Here is a 26,194-nt window from a genome sequence, read left to right on the forward strand (position 1 = left end):
ATTGCTGACCCTCCCTCTCATCCCCCCTCCCTCTCCGCAGCAAAAGCTCTATCTACAGAATCCCCATATTTACATGGATTAGACTTCTTTCACGCTGAAGAAAGAAATCTGGTTCATAGTCAAAGCGGCCCACATCGCCGGAGTGGCCACGTTATTCACCGCCGGACAATGACCATATTGTGGGGATCTGAAAGAGGAGGGGGGTTGGAGGGGAGTGCCCCGCTTTTGGCCCGAGCTGGAGCGGAGAAGCCGCCCCCCTCCAACCCCCTTCCCTTTTTCGTCCACGGCAAAGTTCTGCGCTTGTGCCACTAGGCTCACAGGGGCAAAACCCCATCCGCTCTCCTGACAAGAGCAAACAAAGCATGCCCACTGTGAACTAGATGAAGATGTCAAAAGCTTTTAGGCTGGTGGGTGGAAGGGGGGGGGTGGGTGGTAAGACAAGGTTTAAACCAACAAAACTAGAGAAAAGGCCCTTTTCACTCCCATGGATAAATCCCACTAAGTCTACGTTTCCACATCAGCTTTACTTTCCCCCGACAACAATCCAGCGACTCAATAAAATGATCAAGAACAAATAAGCGAGGCCTTCGAGAGGACGGGGCCACCGGTTTAGCAAATAGACCATGCCGAGCTAATCAGAGGAGAACAGAGGAGCTGATACCATATAGACATTTGGGAAATTTACACAACATTAGCGTTCTCATCTAATCCTCGATGACGTCCTGAGCTGAAACTTCTACAGGAGGCCAAAATGGGTGCAGCACAGGGTCAAACTTCTGGAAGATGCACTCTGCAAAAGTTGGAAAGACATCAGGCATTAGTATCAAGCACGTCACTTTGTTGGCGGAGTTATTTATAACAAAACGAGCTCAAGTTTCAGAAAGATGCTCACGTTAGAAGGGAGCATAGCATGTCACTATCATTTTCCTATAACTTGTTTACTCGCTTTATATGTAACCACACACACACACACACACACACACACACACACACACACACACACACACACAGCTACGCACAGGCGCTTTCACACTCTGTTTCTCCAGTGGTGTTGAGAACAAATGAGAGCTGTAAGATGTTAATTAGTGTTTCCTCCTGTTCGGCGGGCCAGGGGTCTGAATGAAGAGGTCAACACTATCTGTGCACCTCAAGCTTAGACAAAGACAGAACACATTGTCTTTGGCCAGCCAAGGCTTAGCACTGTTGTCGGAGAGGGAGAGAGGGAGCGGGCACATGTATGCTCTGGAATATTTTTGCAATTAAACACGGCTCTGTCCTTTTTTTTTTATAGAAAGAAATCAAAACTGCTCGCCATCTCCTCCAAGTTTCCTCTCGGTTGTAAATGGAGTCACTAGCTGTGATTTTAAAGACAGAATCCTTAAAGACAGTCTTTTTACAGCATGTTAGGACTGGATGTGAGCATTTTATGGATGTCAAAGATCAAACACTATTCATCTACTTCGGATCCAGAATCCTGGATCTGGATAACAGTGACATTAGCACGCACAGGAAGCGGGGGGTTTTTTTTGTAAGTGTTTACTTTTAAACACAGCTTTCTCTTCCAGGCCAACCAATACTGGGAAGTAGGAAGTATTTAAAGCGCAAAGTCTTGTCCCTTTTGAGGACCCACCATATAAAGCAGACCAGAGTGGAGACTATGGCCCATTCAGATGTTAATACATACACCATTCCACTGACTCTGATTAACTCCATGTGAGTTAATAGTTGCCCTGTTAACAAAGAGTTATCCTCCCATTCAAGTCGGCGGTATGTTTAGGAGGAGAAAAGCAAGGAGAGGGAACTTGTAGAGAACCTTTACAGTACAAGCCCCTTCAGGATATAATACAAGCTCCGTCTCCTCTGGCTAATCCAGCCCGCAGATGCTGGAAAGAAGCTCACTGCTCTTACAGGGACAAATAGTCAGAGAAAGGATGAAGGCAAACAAAAGAAATGTTCTCTTTTTTCCCCCCCGGGTCTAAACTGAGCCAGAGGTTCTCCAAAAGTGTGGGACAAAACCGAGAAGACAGGCTAAAAGCTTATGTTGCTTTGGAAAGCTCTTTCTGTGCATGTTTATCCTCATGAATAATGATTGGAAGAACAAACTTAAAAGTGTTTTAACGTCTCTCTTGGCTTTGTCCAGCATATTGCGGTCTGAGATTTAGGATATTTAAGTTGCAAAACAATCAATAAGACTCCAGGTAATTATTGATGTTTTTAAAGATCACAGTACACTTACTTTGGTCATATCCATTAATGAATGGGCATAACCTCACTTTAGTTCAATTGGGATGTTTATCTACAGGTGTTACATATTTCAGAAATTCAGCCCAGAAGTCCATGCTCACCATCTCCCCTAATTAATGTACACCCTATCCGCTTAAACCTCAGTTTCCTCTGTTTTTTTAGCCCCAGACTGACAGGTTAATATCAGAAGTTGATGGCAGTGGCAATCTCGAGCTAATCTATAATCAATTCCAAATGGTGTGACTGTATAATGAGACAGCCGTTAATGGGCACGAGCAGAATGGTCACTATATCCTACATCTAATTGGTTTAGTTGCCATGCCCTCAGCCTTTAAAACATTACCTTTTTGAAGTTTGGATGTTTATAATGGCTTTCGAGACTCACTTTTCCTAATTCTCTTTGATACAATTCTGAGGCGACATCTCAAAACGGACGTTGATCGCGCGCTCCTCGGCTGTATTCACGAGCTGACGTAATCACACACCTTAACTATCGCGATACCTGGGGAATGAACTAGAACCTCACTTTTTCACTTTTGATTAGTCTACGCATTTGAAAGAGACATATGCTTTATTTCGATGTGAAACAGACTTCATACACACAATGAAAGTGTCTATTTTAAGTGCAATAATTAGGTTATACACTTTCATTGTGATCTCTTAGCTATGCGTGCAAACCCTTTTATTAGCAGCAAATGCCAGTAAAGCTGATGTGTATAGGTCTACTATCTCTGAATCGGCTTAATCTTATTTAGACAAATTATTCTTTGATCTTGCATTGTGTCAATGCAATCTTTTAAAGCCTGGATGTCAGAACATGAGGAAACCAGTCGCAACAATATTTGGTCGAGAGAGAGAGAGAGAGAGAGAGAGAGAGAGAGAGAGAGAGAGAGAGAGAGAGAGAGAGAGAGAGAGAGAGAGAGAGACGCTGATCTCTCCCTATAATGCACTGTCTAATTAACAGGACTACAGACAGAAAGACTCGAGCGACGACCTCCTTCAACACGTCTATTTTTTCACGTTTCAAATGATTTTCATCAATTACGCCTGCGTTATCTTTTTTTAACTAAAAGGGTGCATATAGGCTAGGTTAATAATATCCTAATAATAATAATAATAATAGCCTAATAATCAGTAGGCCTATAAATATGAAATAAAATACTAATGTTACGGTTGTTTCTCTACTTAAAAGTCAATCTGAATTTAATTTTCTCTGTTTTTTAAATAAAATTAAAAATATTCGGGCAATACTCCAGCATAAATAATCGTTCCTCTTGTCCATCTTGAACTCAGCATCAGTCTTATGTCCCCAGTTTCCGTTCTCACACCTCATCGGAAGAATCTGATTCAGACAGAAGGTAAAGGGCAAACCTTGAACTCATTAACAGGTTAAAAGAAGGGCCACGAAACAGCACTATCCATCCACTTTTAATTCAGAGCAGAGAGAACACAGCCGACAGATCACAACATTATGGTCCATTTTAGTCATGTCTCGAGCGTTGAGCCTATAGTTGTGCAAAAGGTATTTCTTTTACTTTTAACTTATTTGTCTAATTTATTTCATTTGTATAAGGTGTTCTTTAATATAAAATATAGGCCTAGCCTACAATTTTTTTTTTTTTTTTTTTTTTTTTAGATTCCACGGATAAAAGATTAACGATCCGTTCACCGGCAGTGAGTCGGTATAGGCAGTGTTGCTCTATTCGTTCGTGGCGAAAGAAAGCCCCAAATCTCAGCACAGAAATATCTGTGGTTTGATCAGAGCTGGATAGAATTATCACGGGGAGAGATAAAGGCGGCAGACAAAACGCGCTCGGTTTCCCTGGTGTTTGAGTACAAACCATATTAAACACGAGCTCCAGTTATTAGATCTGACTGAAACAGCACTGAGGAATATGAAGCAGAGGTTTATGAAATCAGAGACAGTGTCTGACAAAACAAATAAAGAGTGTGCGTATATTTCAGAGGTTCGACCTTTTAAAGAGAATTTTAAAGTGTCTGCTAAATTTGTAATGTTTTACAATGATTTTACGCTTTTATTGTTTTACACTAGGCTATTATTAAATGCAGTAGGCCTAAATGTAAAAGTAATTTTAGGGCATAATCTGTCGAGGTTTGTCTCACGCATTACAAATTGTATAATTTGGTGTAAATATAAAGGTAAATGATTTAAAAGTTTTTAAACAAAAACAAAAAGTTGTTTCTAAAATGTTTAAAAATCTTATAGGCATATTTTATCATGCATAAAGTGATACAAAATGACTTGTGATGTTTATGCACCACGCGATACTAATAGTAGCCTAATGGAAAGCGCGTGCACCGTGTACTGTTGTTATGGTTACCTCTCTCTGGCGAACTCCAGATTTGATTTCGCGACAGCTGAAAATAGCTGTGCAATCTAACTTGTAGTCGTACATTTCTGAAACGTTTGAAAACCTGCTGACGCACACAGCCTATTTGTTTGTTTGACTTCCTTATTCAAGCCTTAGCTAAAAGATGTGGTGGGTGGGGGTGCTAATTCATAACTCGCACACTGCCTATAAACGCTTCGTAGGGTTAGCTAGAAATGTTTTATGTAGTCTATTTTGTATGTATTTTGTCCTTTTACGCATTTTTTCAATTAGATTTGACAGATTCACGAAATATTTCGCACACGCAAGATATCCCGCACTGAAATGTTTAATGTATAAGACAGAGAGCGCACATTATTAATATGCATGTATTCAATTAAGGGTATTACACAGGATTTCATTTGCATAAGGATTTGGGAGCTTAACATGCCTTTTCATATTTGTGCAATAAAACTTTAATATTAACGCCTGCCCTTCAATGCCGTGGGTACTTTTATTAATAGTCTATCTGTCTACTACACCCCTATTACTATTGGCTATATACCATCGCTGTTCAGATCATCTTAATGGGCCCCAGTCGCATGATTGCCAGGCCAGTGGCAAATTGTCACTGGTATATTTGTCACTCTACATAAACAGTAGCTGCACCTGTTTCTCTTCTGACAGCTCAGACCAGTGTGCCATTTTTTTTTTTGGAAAGGATGGCGGGTATAGCCTAAATATTTGGATCAGCGGACAAAAGTGTGCTTATAGGGATTCCCATGCAGGTTCCCACAATTGGAAATTATTGCACACTTATACTGCAAAAACAAGTTAGCCTATGTTAGGGGTCATCCTGCTGTTTTCTCTTGCATGTCCGTCATCTTCTTATTAAACGGCTGTGTGATACAAATAATTGATGGAATTTACGCGAAAACAGGAATATTTTTGGACAATGTCACACATCAGTAATAGGTCAATTGTTAGAAAATTAAGGGTTAAATTCCATCATATAATTTTCCTCTTAAAGCTTTTGAATGCTTCAGACAAGCAGCGGTGACATCTCTTTATTCAATGAGCTGAACCCGTGTCATACCCTTCAAGAACATTACTAAATAGCTAATGACTATCGATTACATCCTTAAAATAGCTACTATGCCATCAGTATGAGCCACACACAAAGGTCAGTTTTAAAGAATGTTTGTTAGTTTCTTCGTTTGCAGCACTGAGTTAAAATACACAATTCCCTGCGGTTACATTTCCCAGCACTGTGTGTGTGTGTGTGTGTGTGTGTGTGTGTGTGTGTGTGTGTGTGTGTGTGTGTGTGTGTGGAGCTCGAGATCTTGTCAAAAAGCCAGGTGTTTGTTTATAAGACACAAGCTGATAATGTGTCAGAGTTAATGCCATCCTTAATCTGTTGTGCTGCTCGGAAACACACTTACTCTCAGGTTCTTATTGGAGGATGCAGAAGCTTTTTGAAGATTAAACAAGAACCCATGACAATTTTTACAGTCTTATCTTGAGTAACTAACAAGCTCTTTTCTTATAGCTTCTTGAAACAAGGATTTCGATTTAAACATGGCATTCAATTACTTTGTTTACTGTAATTTAACCTATACACATTTTTAATAGGTTTAACATTTTTACAAAGAGACTAAATATAGACAGAATTGCTGAGCATTTTCAGTATTTTGGCCCATTACATGATTTCAAAACTTTTGCACAAAAACATTTGCACCTTTTTTTATCTTTCGTGCAACCTACAAAACCACTTAAATGTAAAGAGGAAGCCGAAAGCAAATAAGCCTGCTGTTCGAACAAAGTTTGAGTGTTTGTTATTAAAACTTTTATTCTTTCAAAACTAGGCTATGTTTTTAAATTTGATAAAGCAAGTTTATGTATTGTGAAGCTGACATACGGACTTCACAATAGGCCTACAACATATGAAATCATTAAAAAAAAATGTACGGAGCATCAAATGTTAACTCTGTCATGCAGTGCCATTTAAAAATCAATTGATATTTGCTTCGAACTCTCATATGTTAAAACACGAGTCACGTGGGGGCTGTATGAATTTGTCTCCCACTGGCTTGTTTCTGAGGTCCGCTGCTCTCTAGGGCTCGAAATTAATACTGTCTCGCCAATTAAGTTCAGAGCGCCAATTAAGAGTGCTTTATGAATTCTTAGAGTAAAAACAAATCCAAAAACGTAAATGAGCAACTGAAAACAGCATCGCAAAAATTTGTTCAAAATATCAAATAAAAGAATGTGTCTAAACTTTGATATTCGTCAACTAAATTTTATTTATTTCGTGCTTCTGTCCGTTTTTCTTTAGTGTCCTGCATGGTTCACATATAAGAGAAGTGGCTCTCTTTGCGTTGTTAGAATAATCACCTATTATACTGGATGGACTGAATAAGTAAAACAAATATGTGGCCTTTTGGGATTTGGAAGCAGTGGCTCACAGCAGTCTATATGAGGTACAAAAGAGGGCGGCCATCAATAATGGATGATCCGAGATATTCATTGTTTTCTAAACACTCACCTCATAGAGATTTTTTAAAGAACGAGTATAATAGTCTATATTAATGAAAGCTTATTTTATGAGTTTTTGGAGAAAATAAAAAGCTCACAGAATGACATTAAAAAATAATAATAATTCAAATGTGAAAAAAAATGAATGTGAGGAAAACCATGCACATGAAAGAGATTATTATTAGTAATTATAATGCATCCTCGTTTTTTAGAAAAATACAATTTAAAAGGGGCAAAAAGCAGGTTAGATTGACGAAACAGCGGAATTCACTGTGACACTGACGTTAATTGCACTTCTCACAGAGACTCTGAGTTGTACATCCAGTGCTGTCAGTAAGACAGGCTATTCCGCTCTTCTGGATCCTTTTGTTTTAACCAGTCACGGGGATCTGTCCGGGGCCGAGGTGTTTGGTAAGCAGATCAATCCGAAAAAACAATGGGTTCAAGCCAAAGTTAAAAAGAAAATAAATTATTATGATCATATCGCACTAGATAAATCGCATAAGACATCGGCGCATAAAAAGTAAGCTTATGGAATTCATGAAATCAAATCACAAATTTGAGCGATTCACTTGTCACTTAAGACAAAGACGTGGAATGTCCATTTCACGAAAGTTAAATATCTCACTGCACGTCAAAATAAAAGCAAGTCGATCATATTAAGGCTAATGTTTACAAAAAATAAAACAATTGAAACTAAAATAAATAAAGTAGCTATTAACGTCATGTAGCCTATATATAGCCTAAAAAAAAAGAATTGAAAAATGTCATTTGAGAAAGTCTTGAGTTACCATCAAATTATGGTCCAGCTGACATTAAAATCCCTGCAACAATTCGATACAGCGAGTATATCAAGAGTTCGAACAGCCAATAATCACGAACGGAACGGCGTGACGTCAAAGTCCCGGTAGAAAAGGCGCGTTGGGTTTGCTCACGTTTGGAGAGGGAAGAGCGCAGGGAACCTCACTGTCTTCACTGGATTATACAAACCAAAAGTGTCCTCAACTCCTCCTCCTTCTCAATCGTTTACAGGCTGATCCTACTGCATTCGGGACGAGCAACAACAGGCTCTTATCACAGCAAAAGGACAACCATCTCATTTGTTAGAGCAAACCTTTGAGCTGATTTTTACCCGAATCCAAGCTGAAGCCTGTTGAAGTTGGACATTTTTGGTGTGTGTGTTTGTGTGTGTGTGATGACAAACTGTCGTGGAGGAGGATGATGAAGATATAACCACTTGCAGAATCTGAATCGTCACTGTAGTCGTTCCTCCCAGGCATTTCGGGATTATATATTTTTATTCTTCGGCGATGCAATAACGGATTGTTTTTGTGTTATGAGCGGCAGCAGACACGCTCCAAGACTGATTTCTGAAAAGACAAGAAAGAAAAACTGAGATCTTGCACTGACAAATGCATGTCCAAAATGTGGTAACTGAAAGTTACTCAGGAAGAAATAGGAGGGTCCAGTGTCACACATGTAGAGGGGCTTCGGTAGCTGGTATGTCCTCAAAGCTCCGGAATGCTCTCATAGGCTAAACCGATCCTGTACCGGGTGCATGCTATGCGATCTCATTCTCTGATGCATTTCAAAGAATCTATCAGAATACAGAGTTGACATTTCTGATAAACGAATAGCGTTTAGAGCGATTCGATTCTCCGAACGGGAATTATTTAGCGTGTGAGAGGAAGAGGTCATATGAACTGCACAGGGCTAGAAGTGCGTCTCACGGAAATCTTGGGTTGCAGATCTGACGGAAACACGTGCTATTCGGTCTCATCTGCGGCAACGATGCTTTTCCACGGTCTGCCTGGAGGCGAGATGCATGGTGTTCTGGAAGAAATGGAGCGGAGAGGAAAGAGCGACTCGGCGACTATCAGCTCGGCTATAGATATGGGGGAAACAGAGACGGTAGGAGAAAGCCATGCCTCTCGCTCCAGGCGCTTGCTTGGAAATGATAACAGCCTATGTTAACTGAACCGTTATTCAAACAGTGGTATAGAGGCCCAAAGATGGGATTTCGATCTTGTCCATTTAAACAAATTTCAAACTTCAAACTTCTGCGAAGCCAAAATGATAGGCCTGGTCTTCAACACATTGCTTGTAAATCTTTTGCCATGGGTGGATTGCAAATTGTTACAGAAAGCTACGATAGGCTATACCACAATAGGCCTTTCAGTTTTTAATGGTGTACAATTCAGTTTAATTTCAACTGATTATTCGATAAAAATGCTGAAATATCAGTGCATTAGCGAGCAAGAAAATCCCTGTTCGGTTTTGCACAGATACTGACATTTATAGGAAATTCCTATTTTACAAATGCTTATGCAGGGCTGCTCAACTTTAAGAGAAATCCGTCATTTAAAAATGCATTTATTTTTTCATAACATTTTAGTGTGTTAATTAGGATAAATTAATTATCAGGCGTTATAATTGAACTTAAATAAATTGACAGTGTTTTGGGCCGTAATATCTGTGATTACCAACAAAAAAGAGACTATGTCGAACCTTACGGTTAATTCCTTTGCCATACAATTACATCTTATCAGTTTCTTTGGCAACAATGAACTTTGAATGCTTAAAACTATTTTAACATTTCTTACAGTGCATCTTATTTTTTATTTATTTATTTTACGCTGGCAAAAACAAAATTACAAATAAAGTAATTATTAAGAACAAAATAATATATTTATTACACACATGTAGCCTATATAAGTGTTTTATATAATCCTACGAGTGTGTTTGCAGTGTGTATTTAAGGCCACACAACACGCCGAACGTAAACACAATAAAACGAGCGCAGTCTTTGATTAATTTGTTTACATAATCCTCACATTTTTCCAAAATTGTGCCTTTGTTAATTAAATAAAAAACAAATAAATAAAAAACATGGAGGCATGCATAATCAATTCTTGCGGTTATTTCCTTTTTATGCATGGTTTTCCGTTGTAACTGGAAACATTAAATACTTATCAATGGTGAATATACACTTCTGTATTCTGAATTTGATCTCACGCCCCTCCCATTCTGTACAGAAGTGAACACTAGTAATACCTCATTCTTTCGACATTTTTAATCATCAAATGCGTAAAATAGCCAAGTGTTAGTTTTTCACTTTAGATACACACGATGTATTTTATCTGTTACTAATCTGCCATTACATGATTTGTAAAGCATTAGAGATAATGTTGTCGTGTGCTTGTGTGTTTGTGCAGAACATGCCTTCCATGAGCGGGGACCGGCTGGCTCTGTGCGCGGGCTGCGGAGGGAAGATCTCGGATCGCTATTACCTGCTCGCCGTGGACAAGCAGTGGCACATGCGCTGTCTGAAGTGCTGCGAGTGTAAACTCAACCTGGAGTCTGAGCTCACCTGCTTCAGCAAAGACGGAAGCATCTACTGCAAAGAAGACTATTACAGGTGAGCTACTGCAACTGTCGCTTCAAGAGTGACGCGTTCCTTGTGGATAAATCATTAAAAGGCTAAACTTCTTGTAGCAAAATACATACCTTTTTGTCTGTAAACTATATTTTGGTGTGTGTGACGTGGTTTCGTCAGTAGCCCATAAAATGTAATAACCCAGACAAGACGTAACTCATCTTTTTTTTTGTGTAGATGATATTAATGCATGTAAACACGTCGTTCGCTTAAATTAAATTGATTACTAAAATACAGAAACTACTGATATTAGCCTCAAGGCATGATTTTTGCCTAAAATTTTACGTTTTTGTTTAAATGAACGAAACATCCTGTATAGCAAAATGCCAGATTTTTTTGTCTAGATATTGCTACTGTTGAAGACGTCATGATGCAATTTAATAACTGCGTTTAATTCAATAATCCAGAAACTACAGGCATAGGCTATCGTAAAAAATATTCCCGAGTTGTGTCTACATGGATTTAGCAGTGTAAAGTGATTTTGAACGTCATTATAAAACTAAATAACCTAGAGACGATTTACCTCAAGAGCTTCATCTTAACATTTTCTTTGTTGGAAAAAAGAAAGCAGCAAAACCAAAAAGCGCCTTGCGTGTGATGTTTGGATGATATTTATCTGACCGTGCACTGATTCTGTATGTCATTGTACAATTTAATAATCAGAGGGAGGCGAGAGGCCTATTAAGATAATCATATAAGTGAAGGCTTTACTCATTTCCACGATCAAATTAGGCTCCAGAACACGTCAATCTAAATTGTAGGTTATTTAACAATTATTTATTGGCGAGACTGAATTCCACTGCACGAGTTAACTCTATTTGTTCATGCATCCTGCTGTTCGAGGCATGATAGTGGTCGTGCTCTCCTCTTCAACATTTATTTCAGATAAAATAATTTACAAATTACAATTCCTCCAAAAGTTATTATGAGAAGCAGCACATTTAATGTCAGACTGGTGAGTGGTGGGCTCACCTTCTGGTTGAAGTGATCTGAAAGGTCACAGCTGCTCTATTCTCCCACAGAAGGTTTTCGGTGCAGAGATGTGCCCGGTGCCACCTCGGGATCTCGGCCTCGGAAATGGTCATGAGGGCCAGGGATTTGGTGTACCACTTGAACTGTTTCACCTGCACGACTTGCAACAAAATGCTGACGACTGGGGACCACTTCGGCATGAAAGACAGTCTGGTGTACTGCAGGCTACACTTTGAAACGCTCATCCAGGGAGACTTCCCCACGCATTTCAATCACACGGATGTAGCGTCTAATAAAGGACTGGGCAGCACGGGCCCTCTAGGACTGTCTTATTATAACGGCGTGAACACGGTGCAGAAGGGCCGGCCCCGAAAGAGGAAGAGCCCAGGGCCCGGAGCGGACTTGGCTGCTTATAATGCAGGTGAGAGCATTATTGGCGTTTTGCTGTTGCTGGTTAACCGCTATAGTTTTATTCCTTGCATTCTTTTTATTTTCATTTGGCACGAGGAGCAAGCCGATTTCCTATCTGATGTTGCACAACTTTTTTAAGAGCGCGTATAGTAGCCTAATGCCTACTTACTGCGATTTCGGGGAATTTCCAGGTTTCTAAAACTTTTTGGGGTGCACTACCTAACGAAATCGTTTCAGAGCAAGACAAAGGAAGAAATATGGCCAACAGCATGATGATGAATTTACAAAAGCAACTAGGCCTATACAGTGAAATTTCGTTTCAACAATGGGCTATTATTAACTACCGCTATTTTGAACAACAATTGCGGCTGTTATAAATAATTGTATGATTCATTAATTGAAACCACACATGCAATAAACAAACTGCTTTCTAATACGAAAATCAGGCGGGAAATATTTAAAATAGCATTTCTGAATGCAGTTCTCAATGGGGAAAAATGAAAGTTTGTTTAAATAAATTTTTTTTTGGAACTGTATTATTTCGTTGCTATTGTTTTTTGTTTTCGTTTTTTGACTTTTTCATTCTAATTCGTTTGAGAAGATATCTTACGTTTATAAAGCACGTGGTGATGTTTTTATGAAAGCCCGCTATCCTTAATTAGCAATATAGCTTAGTAGCCTAATTCATTAAACGTTTCATCTCGTATTTACCGTGTAGGCCTATTTTTAAATACAAAAGTTTTGCCCAAGAAACGAGAAATAATATAATTTCACCTCTTTACTACGTAAAAGGATAAAATGCGCCACTTTTCAAGACAATTGACACACATCACAGATTTCTACCTAAGCACTCGAGCTTGTGCTGAACAATTTGGAACAACGTGACTTGTTCGCTCGGGCATTTCGGGCCCCTCAGCGGGGCATTTGGGCCCCTGCTTGAGGACCAAACAGAGGAATGATGACGACTACAGAGACTGACAAGTGGAAAATGGCTTAGATGCTAGTCGAGACCTCCAGAAGATTAAATACAAGTGAAAGAAAGAAAGAAAGAAAGAAAGAAAGAAAGAAAAAGAATGAAAGAAAGAAAGAAAGGAAGAATCTTCAGCTTTTCCAGGCAAATTCAGACGAATTAATTTACCCTGGGTTTTGCTCTAAAAAAAGATTAATCAAGTACGACGATATAGCCTTGCCTTTCTTCACGAATATTCAAGTTGTATAATGCAAAATATACTGGCTAAAGCGATATACAAAATTAATGAACGAAATTATCAAAATTTAAATAAATGTAGAATCGTTTATGAGTCAGATGATGTCCTGGTCTATATCGCATGTTATTATTTAAGACCACAACTAGTCTATAAAATAAAAGTTTAACAGGAGTTTTCATTGTATCTCCGAGCTCTATTTCCACTAAAAATGTGTAAATGCGATGTTTTCTTTATCACTTTAAACTCAAATTGTCTGGTTGCTTTGTAAATCTTGTTGTCTAGGGATCGTTAATTGAAGTTGGCAAAATTATCACAACAACTGCGGTCTTGCTTGGTGGAATAACCAGCTTGTGAAGAATTGTTAAAGGAAAGTTTTTGAAATCAGATCAACCGTTTTGACAACACAGCAGTTAACCAGAGTGAGTGAACTTTGCTGTCTCTCTGACACAGTCAGATCATTGCTGCCCCCATCAGCTCACACTTTAAACAACAGCACGAGTACAGGGACAGCAAGATCAAACCCTGAGAAATAAGAACAAGAAAGACAGTTTTTTTGTACTTCCACGTGCACATAAATAATTCTGTGTTCAGTAAAGATAACTGTTCTTGACGTGCATCACTGTAGTAAAGGTGACAGTATTTCTCAATGGCCATATTTATATCAGGAAGAAACATTTGTTCGCCATGTGCGCCGTTGTAAAGCATTCAAGGTTAATTATCTGAAGTGTTGATCAGACCATTTTCAATGACTAATATTTGTAGTTGTCAGAGAAAACATAATTCTGAACTGTCATGCGTCTAGCAACACATAAACTTCTGCCAAGAATTTGGAACTGGCGCAAACACATTTCTGACACATTCAGACGGGCCTATCTACTAAACACTTGTGTCCAAAGATGGATAGTGTGGGCTTTTTCCACCATCAAATTCTAGACATCATAAAAACAGAAACAAAGATAGAGCCATATGTGGGGGGTGGGGTTGCCATAAAACCGGGTAAACCCACCAGTGCTGAGCATGTTGATTTTCTTTACATGAAAAAGTAAAATAAATTATAATGCAGACTTGCATGCTTTAAAACATTTGCATTTCGAATCAGATCTGTTTTATAATAAAGAGAAAAAGAGCATGACGTAAGACTACAGCATAATGCAGATTATTATGCATGCAGTAAGTTGCAAACACAGCAACATGATGGTGCTGTGGCTGCTTTATGTGGTCAGATTCAAGACTAAACACACTGTTGTTGTGCAATCGAAGAAACCTCCTCATTCTCACCACAGCGTTCTGTCTGTCATCAGATCCAGTGTGTTTATTGTTTGCTCAGTGAAGGAGCTTCGATTATGACCCATTGAGTTTAGGCGTTCTGCACTTATTTAAAGTAAAACTCCACTTGATTTGCATGTCTAATTTTAATACTGTGGTTCAGCTATTGAAATGTTTGGACTATAGAACACTTTGGGATCAATGTTAGGAGCACAGCTAATTGATTGTCTGTTTTTATTTTATTTTATTCAGCTTTGAGCTGCAATGAGAATGATGGCGATCCGATGGACAGAGACTCACAGTACAGCTCCAGCCAGAAGACAAAGCGCATGAGAACGTCATTTAAACACCATCAGCTGAGGACCATGAAGTCGTATTTTGCCATCAACCACAATCCTGACGCCAAGGATCTGAAGCAGCTGGCCCAGAAAACAGGTCTCACCAAGCGCGTCCTACAGGTCGGAAATCAACTGTTTTGGCTTATTGCAGTACGCGAGATGTTAGTTTTTATATTAACAAACATTTAATCAAAAAGAGCATTTCAAATTCCTTCACTTCAGCAACAAATGACTAGAGGAATGAAGATGGTGATCAAATGTAAATCATGTGCCTGTTCTCCTCAATGGAATTATGTTAATTTGCTTCTAACAAAAAAGAAAGCTGAATTAATAACAAACACAAATAAAGCATGACGAACCTGGAAATAGAAGAAAACACTGGGAACATTTTACACTAAAGGTTCCATTAGTTAACAATGCATTTATTAATCTTAGTTAAATGTTAATTTAAAAATGTACTAATACATTATTAAATATATTATTATATTATAATACATTATTTAATATTAATGGACCTGAGCTGACATGAACTAGCAATAAACAGTTGCATTTTTATTGATATTAACAAAGATGAATAAATACTGTATAATATGGTCTCATTAGTTAATGCATTAACTAACAATGAGCAATGCATTTGTTTAAGTGTTACCCAGCTGTGTCAGATATCACTGAAACAAGAAAAAATGAAATGCATTTGGCTCACAAATGCTGTGGCAAAACAACCAGGGGACAACGGAAAGAAAAATACACGAACTAAAGAATTAAAAATAAGCCTCTTTGATGAGTAATGTTCGTCCCCTGAGCATCACGTCGTTCTCACATCTTCTGCCGTCTCGGTTTGCAGGTCTGGTTCCAGAACGCCCGGGCCAAGTTCAGACGAAACCTCCTGCGTCAGGAGAACACGGGCGTGGACAAGGCTTCGGACGGGTCGACCATGCCTGGAGGAACACCGTCTGGACCCGCCTCGGAGATTTCCAACGCCTCCATGAGCCCGTCCAGCACCCCGACCACCCTCACAGACCTGACCAACCCCACGATGCCCACCGTCACCTCCGTACTGACCTCTGTGCCAGGCAGCCTGGACGTTCACGAGTGTCGGAGTCCATCGCAGAGCACCTTAACCAGCCTCTTCTGATGCTCACACGTTTGCACAGAGACACGTCACCTTCGTCTGCTTCCTCAGAAGAACGATCATGGGTGCGGCGTCTCAACAGCCATCGAAATCAGAAATCGTGCTTGCAAAGCATAGTACCGTTCTGACACAAATACTCATTCGCATACTACATCTGTCTGATACATAAACCAATCTACCTGGGCATCTTTTGTACCTTTACAGATGTGGCCAATCCAGACTTTACGAATGGAGAAAAAAAACGAGACTCAGAGAAACTCTTTGTTTGGCCACGAGGCTCTTAAGAGTGTTGCATCTTTTGGCATCTGGATCTGTTGATAATAGTCTTTGAAACGACTGATTTGCATTTTTATTTTTCCATGCGTTTTCCCCAACCATGTTTACAGAGAGAGACTGAGCTGCAGCTTATGGGAAATTCATTTGTTTGTTATTTATGTTCATGCACAGGGGTCAGTGTGAGGAAACTGGATTATAATGTGAATAATTACGAGATGAGAACAGCGAAACTTAGCCTGACTGTCACGTGCCTTATCCTGCAGTGTAGTCACTGAAGCCCCTTTAGCAATGCTAAACCAACTACATCGGAAAATGTGTATTTGAATTTGTCGGATAGTGAAAATGGTTGAGTAAATCATATGCACAGACACACACACACACATGCATACAGAGGAAGAACTGATCATTTACTCTCATTCCAACATATTACCTCACTCAGAAATCACTGGATCTGATAGCAGTACGTATGAAACCTGAGAACATGTTTCAATCTCACGAGACGACAAAATGCACTGGGAGGGAAAATGGCCACGGAGAGTTTGTAAGACGACAAACCTTGATCGGAGGAGCGTCACGCAATGGAGCTCATCACAAACAAACACTGATTTATGGAATGAAACACTCCCCCCCCCCTCATTCGGTTAGGTGATTTTTTTTCTCAACCATTAAGATGTGACAGTGTTGGAGACAGGGTAAATGTTTCCATGGTAACCAGAGGCTGCTTGTTGAAATGCTGTACAGTTTTGACAGATTATTGAGAAATTTCGAGTCCACTCCCTGCAGTATCCCCTTTGATGTAAATCTTCAGTTCTGTAAAAAATATAAAAAAAAGTGAATCACTATTTTTTTTGTGGTCCTCATTATTTCACCAATTTCAAAGCATTTAAACAGAACTATGGAAAGAGAGCAATGCACATTGTCTAGAGCGCCAATGGCAAAAATACAGTAAAACTGGACATTAATAGATTAAGATGAGGCGAGTTTGATCAGTGTTGTCATGGTAATTCATAACTGAGAATCTTAAGGCATTTTGGTGTGATCTGATAATACACATCTTGTCACACACACTACATGCTTGCATTTCAACAAACATAAGTCAATTCATTAATATTAAGTTGAATATTAATAAAATTAAAAAAAGAGAGAGAAATAACCAATCAAAAACACACTTCTTTCTAAGCAAAGCTTTTTGCAGATTTATGATCAGAGGGATCCGGGTCCTGAACAGTATTACATGAATAATCTGAGATAATATGAAAATAGCTTTGATTAAACATTTTAGAAGTAAAAATCTATATTGTATACATAAAACCGAGGAACACAAATGCTTTATAGTAATAATTTAAATGAACAACGCATTAAACGTCAAGAAATGCAACGCATATCCTAAGTTACTGTCTTGGGTTGTTGGTTTGGTTTTGTATGTTCTTGTACAGTGTGTGTGTGTGTTACTTCTGAGCTGAAAACCTCTTGTGACTAGGAACCTGGAATTTATTAAGATAATTATTTTAAAATGGTTGAACAGTGGAGCATTTGGAATCTAACTTTATTACAGCCCATGTGAAATATATGGTCACCCAGTCATACATACCTGGATGTTTGGCGCTCGCTGACATCCGCTGAATGCTCCCGTTTTCACGCTCATCAACACGTCGGTCTCGACACACGATGTTTCCCAGTGCAAACAAGGCCTTCAGTGAACATTAGGTCAGTGACTCTCCACGTCTCCGGTTTCTCTCGCCGCTGTTTGTTGAAGTGAGTGTGACTGGGGTTGTGGAGTGGTCTGGCGTGATGCCCACCGCTCGGGCTCCTGGAGGGCTGGCAGCCCGGGGTTGTAATGGGCTTACGATGGGTGCCAAAGCCAGCCAGCCACCGTGGAAGCCAATGTGGTGCCCAGATGTACAACGCATTCCCACAAAAAGCCACACGATGAAGGCTTTAATAGAGAGAGAGCCTGCTATTTAAAACACACTACAGCCCTTTTGGAAATAGCTGGTCCAATAAACTTTAATATGGAATATTATGACTGTGCAGAATCCGAGGCTCATCACATCGGTTTGGATGTTTGTGATGTGCCCTATACCTAGCGAAGACTTTAAGACCGAGTTTAAATTTTTTTTTGCAGATATTTACCGACAGGCTACACCCAGATCTTTGCCAAAAGCTTGTTTTCTTTGTGCTCGAGCTGCCTGGATCTGACCTTGCCAATTGAAACTTTCAACTCACATACAATTAGAAATGCTTAAGAATTGGCTCTAAACAATCACTGAGATTAGAGGTTAAATAGCAGACAAATGCACTATGCCAATCTCTGCTTGTGTTTACTTGGAAAATCTTACAATAAAATAACTGACAATTCATTTAAAACTAGGGTAACACTTTACGAGGCTCCATTTGTTAAGAGGAACTAACAATGAAAATTCTTCTAAGGCATGTATTAATCTTGATTTCAACATTTACTAACGCATTATTAAAATCAAAAGTAGTATTTGTTAACATTTAATGGACCTGAGTTGACATGAACTGACAAACAATAAGCAATGCATATGTTATAGCACTTATTAATCTTTGTTAACATTAGTCGATACAAATATGACTGTTCATTAATGTCAATTAACTAACATTAACTGATGGGACCTCATTGTAAAGTGAAAGCATAACTTCTTATAATTGTGATGTTGGCTGATAAACATTATTAATTAAATCTAAAAATTCCATCACAAAACATGTGCAATTATAGTAGTAGATGGCAATTTCATGCTACTTTAATGTATATTGTGATACTGAATGATTAATATTCTTAACAAATCATGGTATTTACATGGTACTTTAAAGAGACTTGGGATGGGAAATGGACCAAATAAGATGCTAATTTTTTAGGTTGATTTTGTATTCATTCATTCATTCATTCATATATATATATATATATATATATATATATATATATATATATATAATAGCAATTGTCTGATCAAAGCTATACATAATCTTTATGTATTTCTAGATTTTGGTAGACATATTTATTAGGCCTATATACATTTTATATGGTACTTCAAGAAAACCTTTGCAATTGCAATGGGAAATGCCCCAAAAAACATGGCAAATAATATGCTACTGTAGGGGTTGGTTATTCGAGAAAAATAATAATTATGGCATGCATATGTTAAAAAGTACAGGTAGATGTAATTTTCTCCTTAATATAAGCAGTGCCTCCTAAGCAGTTACGACAGGAGACCTGCTCTGTAGAAGCAGCAGTGCTTTTAGGCCTCGCTCGCTGCATCGCTCATATCTTTGCCCAGGGCAAAGGATGGTCATTGCCTTTGGCTACGAAACCCTCAGCCCTTGGCAAAGCAACAGTCCACCCCTGTTCAGAGCAGACTGACTTCAGTCAACAACAAACTTAGCCCTGGTCTGGGTCAGGCTTCGCACAGATCGGCTACAAGCTGCATTTAACCGTCCTCATGTAGCTGCTGGCAGACGTACTCGCTGCTGATTAAGAGCTTAAGCTCATCTCAGATTCGCTAACAATAAACTCCAAGTAAATCTGAGTTCCTCAAATAGCTACTTACCTAGGACCCTCTTTTTGTGCGTTTACAAAAAGAATCGTTAGCCAACTATGGTGGCAAGTTCCGTCGTTATCAGCTCAACGAGTCGGTCTTTCCCGAAACCATCGTTCTAACGAACATTCGCAAACAGCATCGCAAAGTTATTGTGGTTGGAACAACAGCTCTGGACCTGTGGTTAGAAGCAGAGTTTTTTGTTTTTAGAACATGTGGACTTAATAAATCCTTATCTTGAGCAAAATTAGCAAGCTGACATTCAGTACAATTTTATTTCGAATATATACAAATGTCACTTACGTCTTTTAGTTTGTCAATAGATTTAAAGCGCTGTTTTTGAAGAGATTGAATCTGGAAATCTGTCCTCAGATGCCATGTCCGTAATTTATAACAAAAAAACTGGCCTTAATTCAAATTCAAAAGGATGAATTAAAATCAGTTATTACGCCACCAAATGAAATCATGTGATATCATTAACCAACGTGGTTGAACCAAGCGGCAACACTCTTGAAACCAACACGGAAGTGACTTAAACTGCAATACATCGACTGGCCACTAGAGACAGGACCCCCCATGTTACATTGGCCAACTTTACAGCAGAAAAAAATATGTTTACAGCCTGGGACAAAAAGTGGTTTTGGTCTATAGCTAATTTTGCCCTTCATGAAAACTGTGAGGGGGTGATTTTTTTTTATAACACAACCATTTAAATTATATTAAGCCTTAAAGGTTTGCATAATTAAGGGCGTGGCCACTTGAGTCAAGACACATTTATTTATATAGCGCTTTTTACAATATAGATTGTTTCAAAGCAGCTTTATAGAGATAACAGGAAAATAATGCAAAAAAAAAGATTGTTTACAGAAGAAAAATAGCGTCACAGTCCAGCTTAAGTAAGTTCAGTGAGGTTTCATTTTTGTTTTTTAAAAAGTTATTAATTTAGTTCATGCCACTCTGGAGTAAACCGTGATGTCATCGTCCAGCTCAGGTCAGTTCTTGTATAATAGTGTCAATACAGGCAGATCAATATTATTGTTGAATATTAAATTGAATTAAATGTTCAATTTAATGTCCCCAACTAAGCAAGCCAAGCCAATGGCAACAAAGGTGGAAAAAGGCGACAGTGGCAAGGAACCAAAACTCCATCAGGTGGCAGACTGGATGGATTGCCGCTGATGTCACTATACTAGCCGTTTGTCTGCTGTCTGTTAGCCCCACGTCACCTCAGCTAATTCGCCTCTTTGCCCATTGTCGTTTATCCAGGAGTGACGCGCTGCCAAGATGGCGACAGCCGGCTCTGCTCACTTTGGGCTTCAAAAATGCTCTTCAGAAACCTACGGGTGACGTCACGGACACCGCGTCCTTTTTTCTTTTTTTTCCTTTTTTTCCAGTCTATGGGTTGAACTACAAATTTGCAACAATACAGTTTCAGGAAACAGTCGTGACTAGCTAGCTGATTTCTTCAACGACGCATCGTACTGTGGTAATTAAGCAGCGAGTTAGGCCTACGTTGTACGGAAACACACCACTACATAGCAATTTAAAGTACTCTATGTAAAAGTGGCACAATCTTCATCCTTCCATGTATCCAATGCTGTGAAGGCAACCGTAACACCAAGGACAATACATTTAACAATAACTATATAGTTTTATTAATCATTCTCATTCTATGAGAACAGTTAAGTCCAAACCATAAACGACACAGAGGAATGATATAGTTAGAATCACTATTGTATGATAAAAACATTGACAGCCAATCAGAATCCATCCTGCTTAAAAGAACTTGAGCATTTAAAGTTGGCATAAAACTGAAGTTGCGACAGCCTTTTCTTCCCTATTGTGACGTATATTCAAGTGACATGGCTTCTCGAACAAGAACAAGTGTAATGCGGGGCTTGATTGTTGATGAGGAATTAATTGGATGATTGTGGTTTGCTATTGGTGGATCTCATGTGAGTGACAGTTTGCCCTGCCCTCAGCCAGTAAACAAGTCATCACTGGTCTGAATGGGCCTTTACCTATATACATTTATGCTCATAAGATTATTGCACTTTACCTTAGAGAAATGCTTATCAAAATGACTGTAATCAGTTGATTATAGTCTGTCACGTGCTTCACTATTTGTGAGCTGCCGCCCATGTAGAGGCTCTGAATCCCTCAGATCAGGCTGATGTGTGGTGGGTATTTTTTACCTGTCTGACTCTGCACTGCTGGGGCTCCTTCAACTTTAGCATGAGCTGCATGCACTCTGGCCGGACTGGTGGGCATCATTAAACAGACAGCATTCATATTTCCTCTGCCAGTCATTCTCCAGCTCTGAGGGAGTCCGCAGCGCCGAAACACTTTCATCTGCAGAACACGGCACCACCTTGACTCGGGCATTCACAACATACAACACGGCAGAACAAGCTGACCCGCAGCCCAGCGGCTGGGAAACACACACACACACTTATTTTTTCATGTTTTATGGGGTCTTTCCATAGACATATTTTTTATATCCCCTTACACTAAGGGCTGGTTCACACAGAACGCGTTTTTGCTGTTAAAAACATGAGACGTTCAGCGTGAACGGCCCCTAACCCTACCCATCACAGAAAACTTTATGCATTTACAATAAAAAAAAATAAAAATAAAAAACTTAACTTAGAATGATTTATAAGCTGTTTTACTCATGGGGACCAAAATATGTCCCAACAAGGACAAGGCTTTCGAATATTGCCATCTTTGTGGGGACGTTTTGTCCCCAGAATGTAGGGTTTACAAGGCACCAGTGTGGCACACACACACACACACACACACACACACACACACACACACACACACACACACACACACACACACACACACACACACACACACACACACACACACACACACACACACACACACACACACACACACACACACACACACACACACACACACACACACACACACACACACACACACACACACACACACACACACACACACACACACACACACACACACACACACACACACACACACACACACCAACCACTAGCAGCGGCATTCTGAGCACTTGCATTATGTCAATTATTGAAGGATGTTCTCATGATATATTTATCATGTGGTGATAAGCGGTAAACACTCTGGCCTGTTGGTGTAAAGCGAAGAGACTGATATTCCATTACAGCCCATTAAATAAACATGCCGTGATCAATTATTGATCTTTGACGAAGTTCATTAATGTGTGGTGAGTGTAAAGCGTTTATATCTTAAGCATATATACAGCTGTGAGATGCAACCTGTCTGCTGCTTTTAGTTAGTGATGGACAGTAATTATCTGATCAGGCGATTAAAAACACCAATTCATGGATTTCATCCGGTCCCTTTCCACAGGTGTATTAATCAAGCACAATGCAGTCTGCATTCATAATCTAGGTGCTTGATTTTATACACCTGTGGAAAGGGACCTGATGAAACCCATGAATAGTGTGTAACTGATACTTTGCCTAAAGGGATAGTTCACCCAAAAATGAAAATTCTGTCATCATTTATTCACCCTCAAGTTGTTTCAAACCTGTATGAATTTCTTTTTTCTGCTGAACACAAAAGAAAATATTTTGAAAAATGTCGGTAACCAAACAGTTGATGGAACCCAATGACTTCCATAGTAGGAAAAAATACCTTGAAAAGATCTTCTTTTGTGTTCACTGTTCAGCAGAAAAACGAAATTCATACAGGTTTGAAACAACTTGAGGGTGAATAAATGATGACAGAATTTTCATTTTTGGGTGAACTATCCCTTTAATAGAAGGATGAGGTGAATATGATGTCACTATATTTTCCACAAAATGGGAGGCATTCGCTTTATAAATGCATATTATTTGATCAAAAATAACAGTAATATTGTGAAATATTATTGTAATTTAAAATACCTGTTTTCTATATGAATATATGTTCAATTGTAATTTATATCCTGTGATCAAAGCTGAATTTTCAACATCATTACTCCAGTCTTCAGTGTCACATGATTCTTCAGAAATTATTCAAATATGATGATTTGCTGCTCAAGAAACATTTCTGATTATTATCAATGTTGAAAACAGTTGTGTTGCTTCAGATTTTTGTGGAAATAGTGATGCATTTTTTTTTTTCAGGATTCTGTGATGAACAAAGTTCAAAAGAACAGCATTTATATGAAACAGAAATGTTTGTAACATTATAAATGTTGTTTCCGTTGCTTTTCAATCAATTGAATGCATCATTGAAGAATAAAAGTATTAATTTCTGTAAAAAAAAACTAATCTTTTGAATACATTATCTTATGTTTTTCTATGTTACGTTATGTTTGTCAGTATGGGGAAGATCTTAAAATGTCAATTCTGTCATCATGAATTTGCATAGTAGATGCATATATGATAATATGGTAACTTAATAGTGGACACTTGTAGAAGTATCCCCATTAAATTGTCCTTGTGTTTTGTAATCTCAAATTAAACAGTTCATTTTCTGAAGGCATATTATATCCCAATGGAGTCTATAAACGTATTAACACTCAATTTTTTCAGAGAGACACGTTTAAAAAATGAACTTTAAATATCAAACTAGACGTCCATTTCATATAATGACCAGTTTATGAGACCAAAATTCATTAACATGAGCGCCGTGTGACTCAACGGAGGCTAAGTATCAGTTAGCACAGCCTCAAGGCTGAGGCCAGCGTTTGCTAATCGCCTCTTGCCCCATTGTGTCCAAGTGGACTTGAGTGTAATACATTATGAAAATGAGAACGAGCATGGCTACGTGTTCCTGAGGTCATTATGTGACCGTTTAGCTCTATTTAGGACTCTTCTGGCCGACCCACAGGCCCTTGTCTTCTCCAGGCTAGCCGCTAATTAACATGAGTAACCTCCTGTGCTTGAGCAACAAAATGGCTCTCGCCACCGTAATCGCATTCATTTGATGGCTGAAGAGCCGTGGTGAGATGAAATTAGAGCGATTAATTAGGGGTTGACGCGCCGCCAAAGGTTTTCAATTTTGCGTTGTCACATCAATAACGGATATCTCCTTCTTGACCACACAGGAATGGCCTAAAGGAGACGGACGCATGGGGAATTACCAACAATTATGACCAATTAGTCATTCCCATCTCCAGACAGGACAATGGGAGCCAACGGGAGCGTTTAAGTGGCGAGTCCTCTCCGCATCTTTCTGACAAATTTCACTTGAGACGAAAATCCCCACTATCTGTTTGTATTAATAATACTTTATGTATCGTAAGATGATACCTACCCTTGTGAAAACGAAGTGCTTGTATCTGCAGATAATATTAATGAAATAAAAGCTTGTTTAAGTCTATTATTAGTTCACTTTCATTAATATGATTCTTAACACACTACACTTAAACACATTATAATGCCAAATTAAAAGTTTTACTTTAAAAGTACATTTTAAATCACTAACATACTGAAAAACACTCTTTCCTTTAATCCTTCCTTATTCTATCTTATGATACTCTAAGCAATGTCTGAAACTTTATATTTTTAGCACTTCTGCACTGTTTGTTTGCCTCTTCACGATGAATCGCTTGCTGTATTCCTCATTTGTAAGTCTCTTTGGATAAAAGTGTCTGCAAAATGAATAAATGTAAAGCTACTTTATTTTAATTTAAACTGCAGTGTGTTATTTGATATTACACTACAAGTTAATATATTTTAAGTGTATTAAATTGCAACTTCATCATTAAAAATGTGTAATCACAAATATATTTAAAATGCATGACATTCAAGTTTCACTAGAAATGACATTGATGAATATTTGAGTTTACCATAAATGCTTGTCAGTACATTCAGCTTTAGCAATATTTCAAAGACACTAGAAGTAATTATGAAATTACATATAAATATGTACTTAAGTTGGTCAATCACAAAAAAAACATTCTAAAGTTCAGCTAATTGCATTTAATATAGGCTAAATTTTAACTATAATACATTTTAATTTGATTGCAAATAACATGCAATTAAGTGTCCAAATGTTACATTCAGCTCACACTTGTGTATTCTTTTAAAGTATATTATTTCTGTGATAATTAAAAAAAGAAAAAAAGAATGCAGCCACTTTTTCACAAGGTTAAATCTAATCATTTTCAAATGTAATGCAACTATTCTCAAGTGACATAACCTAAAAGACAAGCTAAAAACCAGTTTATTGATTTGACTGTAGTTTACATATTCTTAGGGATAGTTCACCCAAAAATGAATATTCTGTCATCATTTACTCACCCTCAAGTTGTTCCAAACCTGTACGAATTTCCTTCTTCCGCTGAACACAAAGAAAATATTTTGAAGAATGTTGGTAACCAAACAGAACCATTGACTTCCATAGTATTTTCTTTTCCATACTAATGCACTGTCTACATTGTTCAAAACACCTTCTTTTGTGTTCAACAGAACAAAGACTCATACAGGTTTGGAACAACTTGAGGGTGAGTAAATGACAGAATTTACATATTTGGGTGAA

At 38.5% G+C, this 26,194-nt stretch overlaps 1 protein-coding gene and 1 long non-coding RNA gene across 2 annotated transcripts in view; one reads left to right on the plus strand and one right to left on the minus strand.

Moving 5' to 3' along the window:
* Positions 1 to 26,194, minus strand: part of LOC309513262 — a 97,932-nt gene that overhangs the window by 10,742 nt on the left and 60,996 nt on the right. The window lies entirely within an intron of this gene.
* lhx2b (LIM homeobox 2b) lies at positions 8,091 to 16,973 on the plus strand. The gene is made up of 5 exons (XM_082187462.1): positions 8,091 to 9,020; positions 10,325 to 10,527; positions 11,568 to 11,938; positions 14,655 to 14,860; positions 15,585 to 16,973. The coding sequence occupies exons 1-5, from the start codon at positions 8,808 to 8,810 to the stop codon at positions 15,873 to 15,875; spliced, it is 1,284 nt and encodes a 427-aa protein (XP_082043588.1). The 5' UTR covers positions 8,091 to 8,807; the 3' UTR covers positions 15,876 to 16,973.

This window comes from Leuciscus leuciscus (assembly GCF_965113295.1).
Source record: "Leuciscus leuciscus genome assembly, chromosome: 13".
NCBI lineage: Eukaryota > Metazoa > Chordata > Actinopteri > Cypriniformes > Leuciscidae > Leuciscus > Leuciscus leuciscus.

What these genes read in the sequence shown, in the direction of transcription:
- lhx2b (XM_082187462.1), top strand. Translation starts at nt 8,808, where the DNA reads ATGAACTGCACAGGGCTAGAAGTGCGTCTCACGGAAATCTTGGGTTGC. An exon ending in CTTGGCTGCTTATAATGCAG is followed by an intron (nt 11,939 to 14,654) that starts GTGAGAGCATTA and finishes TATTTTATTCAG; the next exon opens with CTTTGAGCTGCAATGAGAAT. An exon ending in TCACCAAGCGCGTCCTACAG is followed by an intron (nt 14,861 to 15,584) that starts GTCGGAAATCAA and finishes CTCGGTTTGCAG; the next exon opens with GTCTGGTTCCAGAACGCCCG.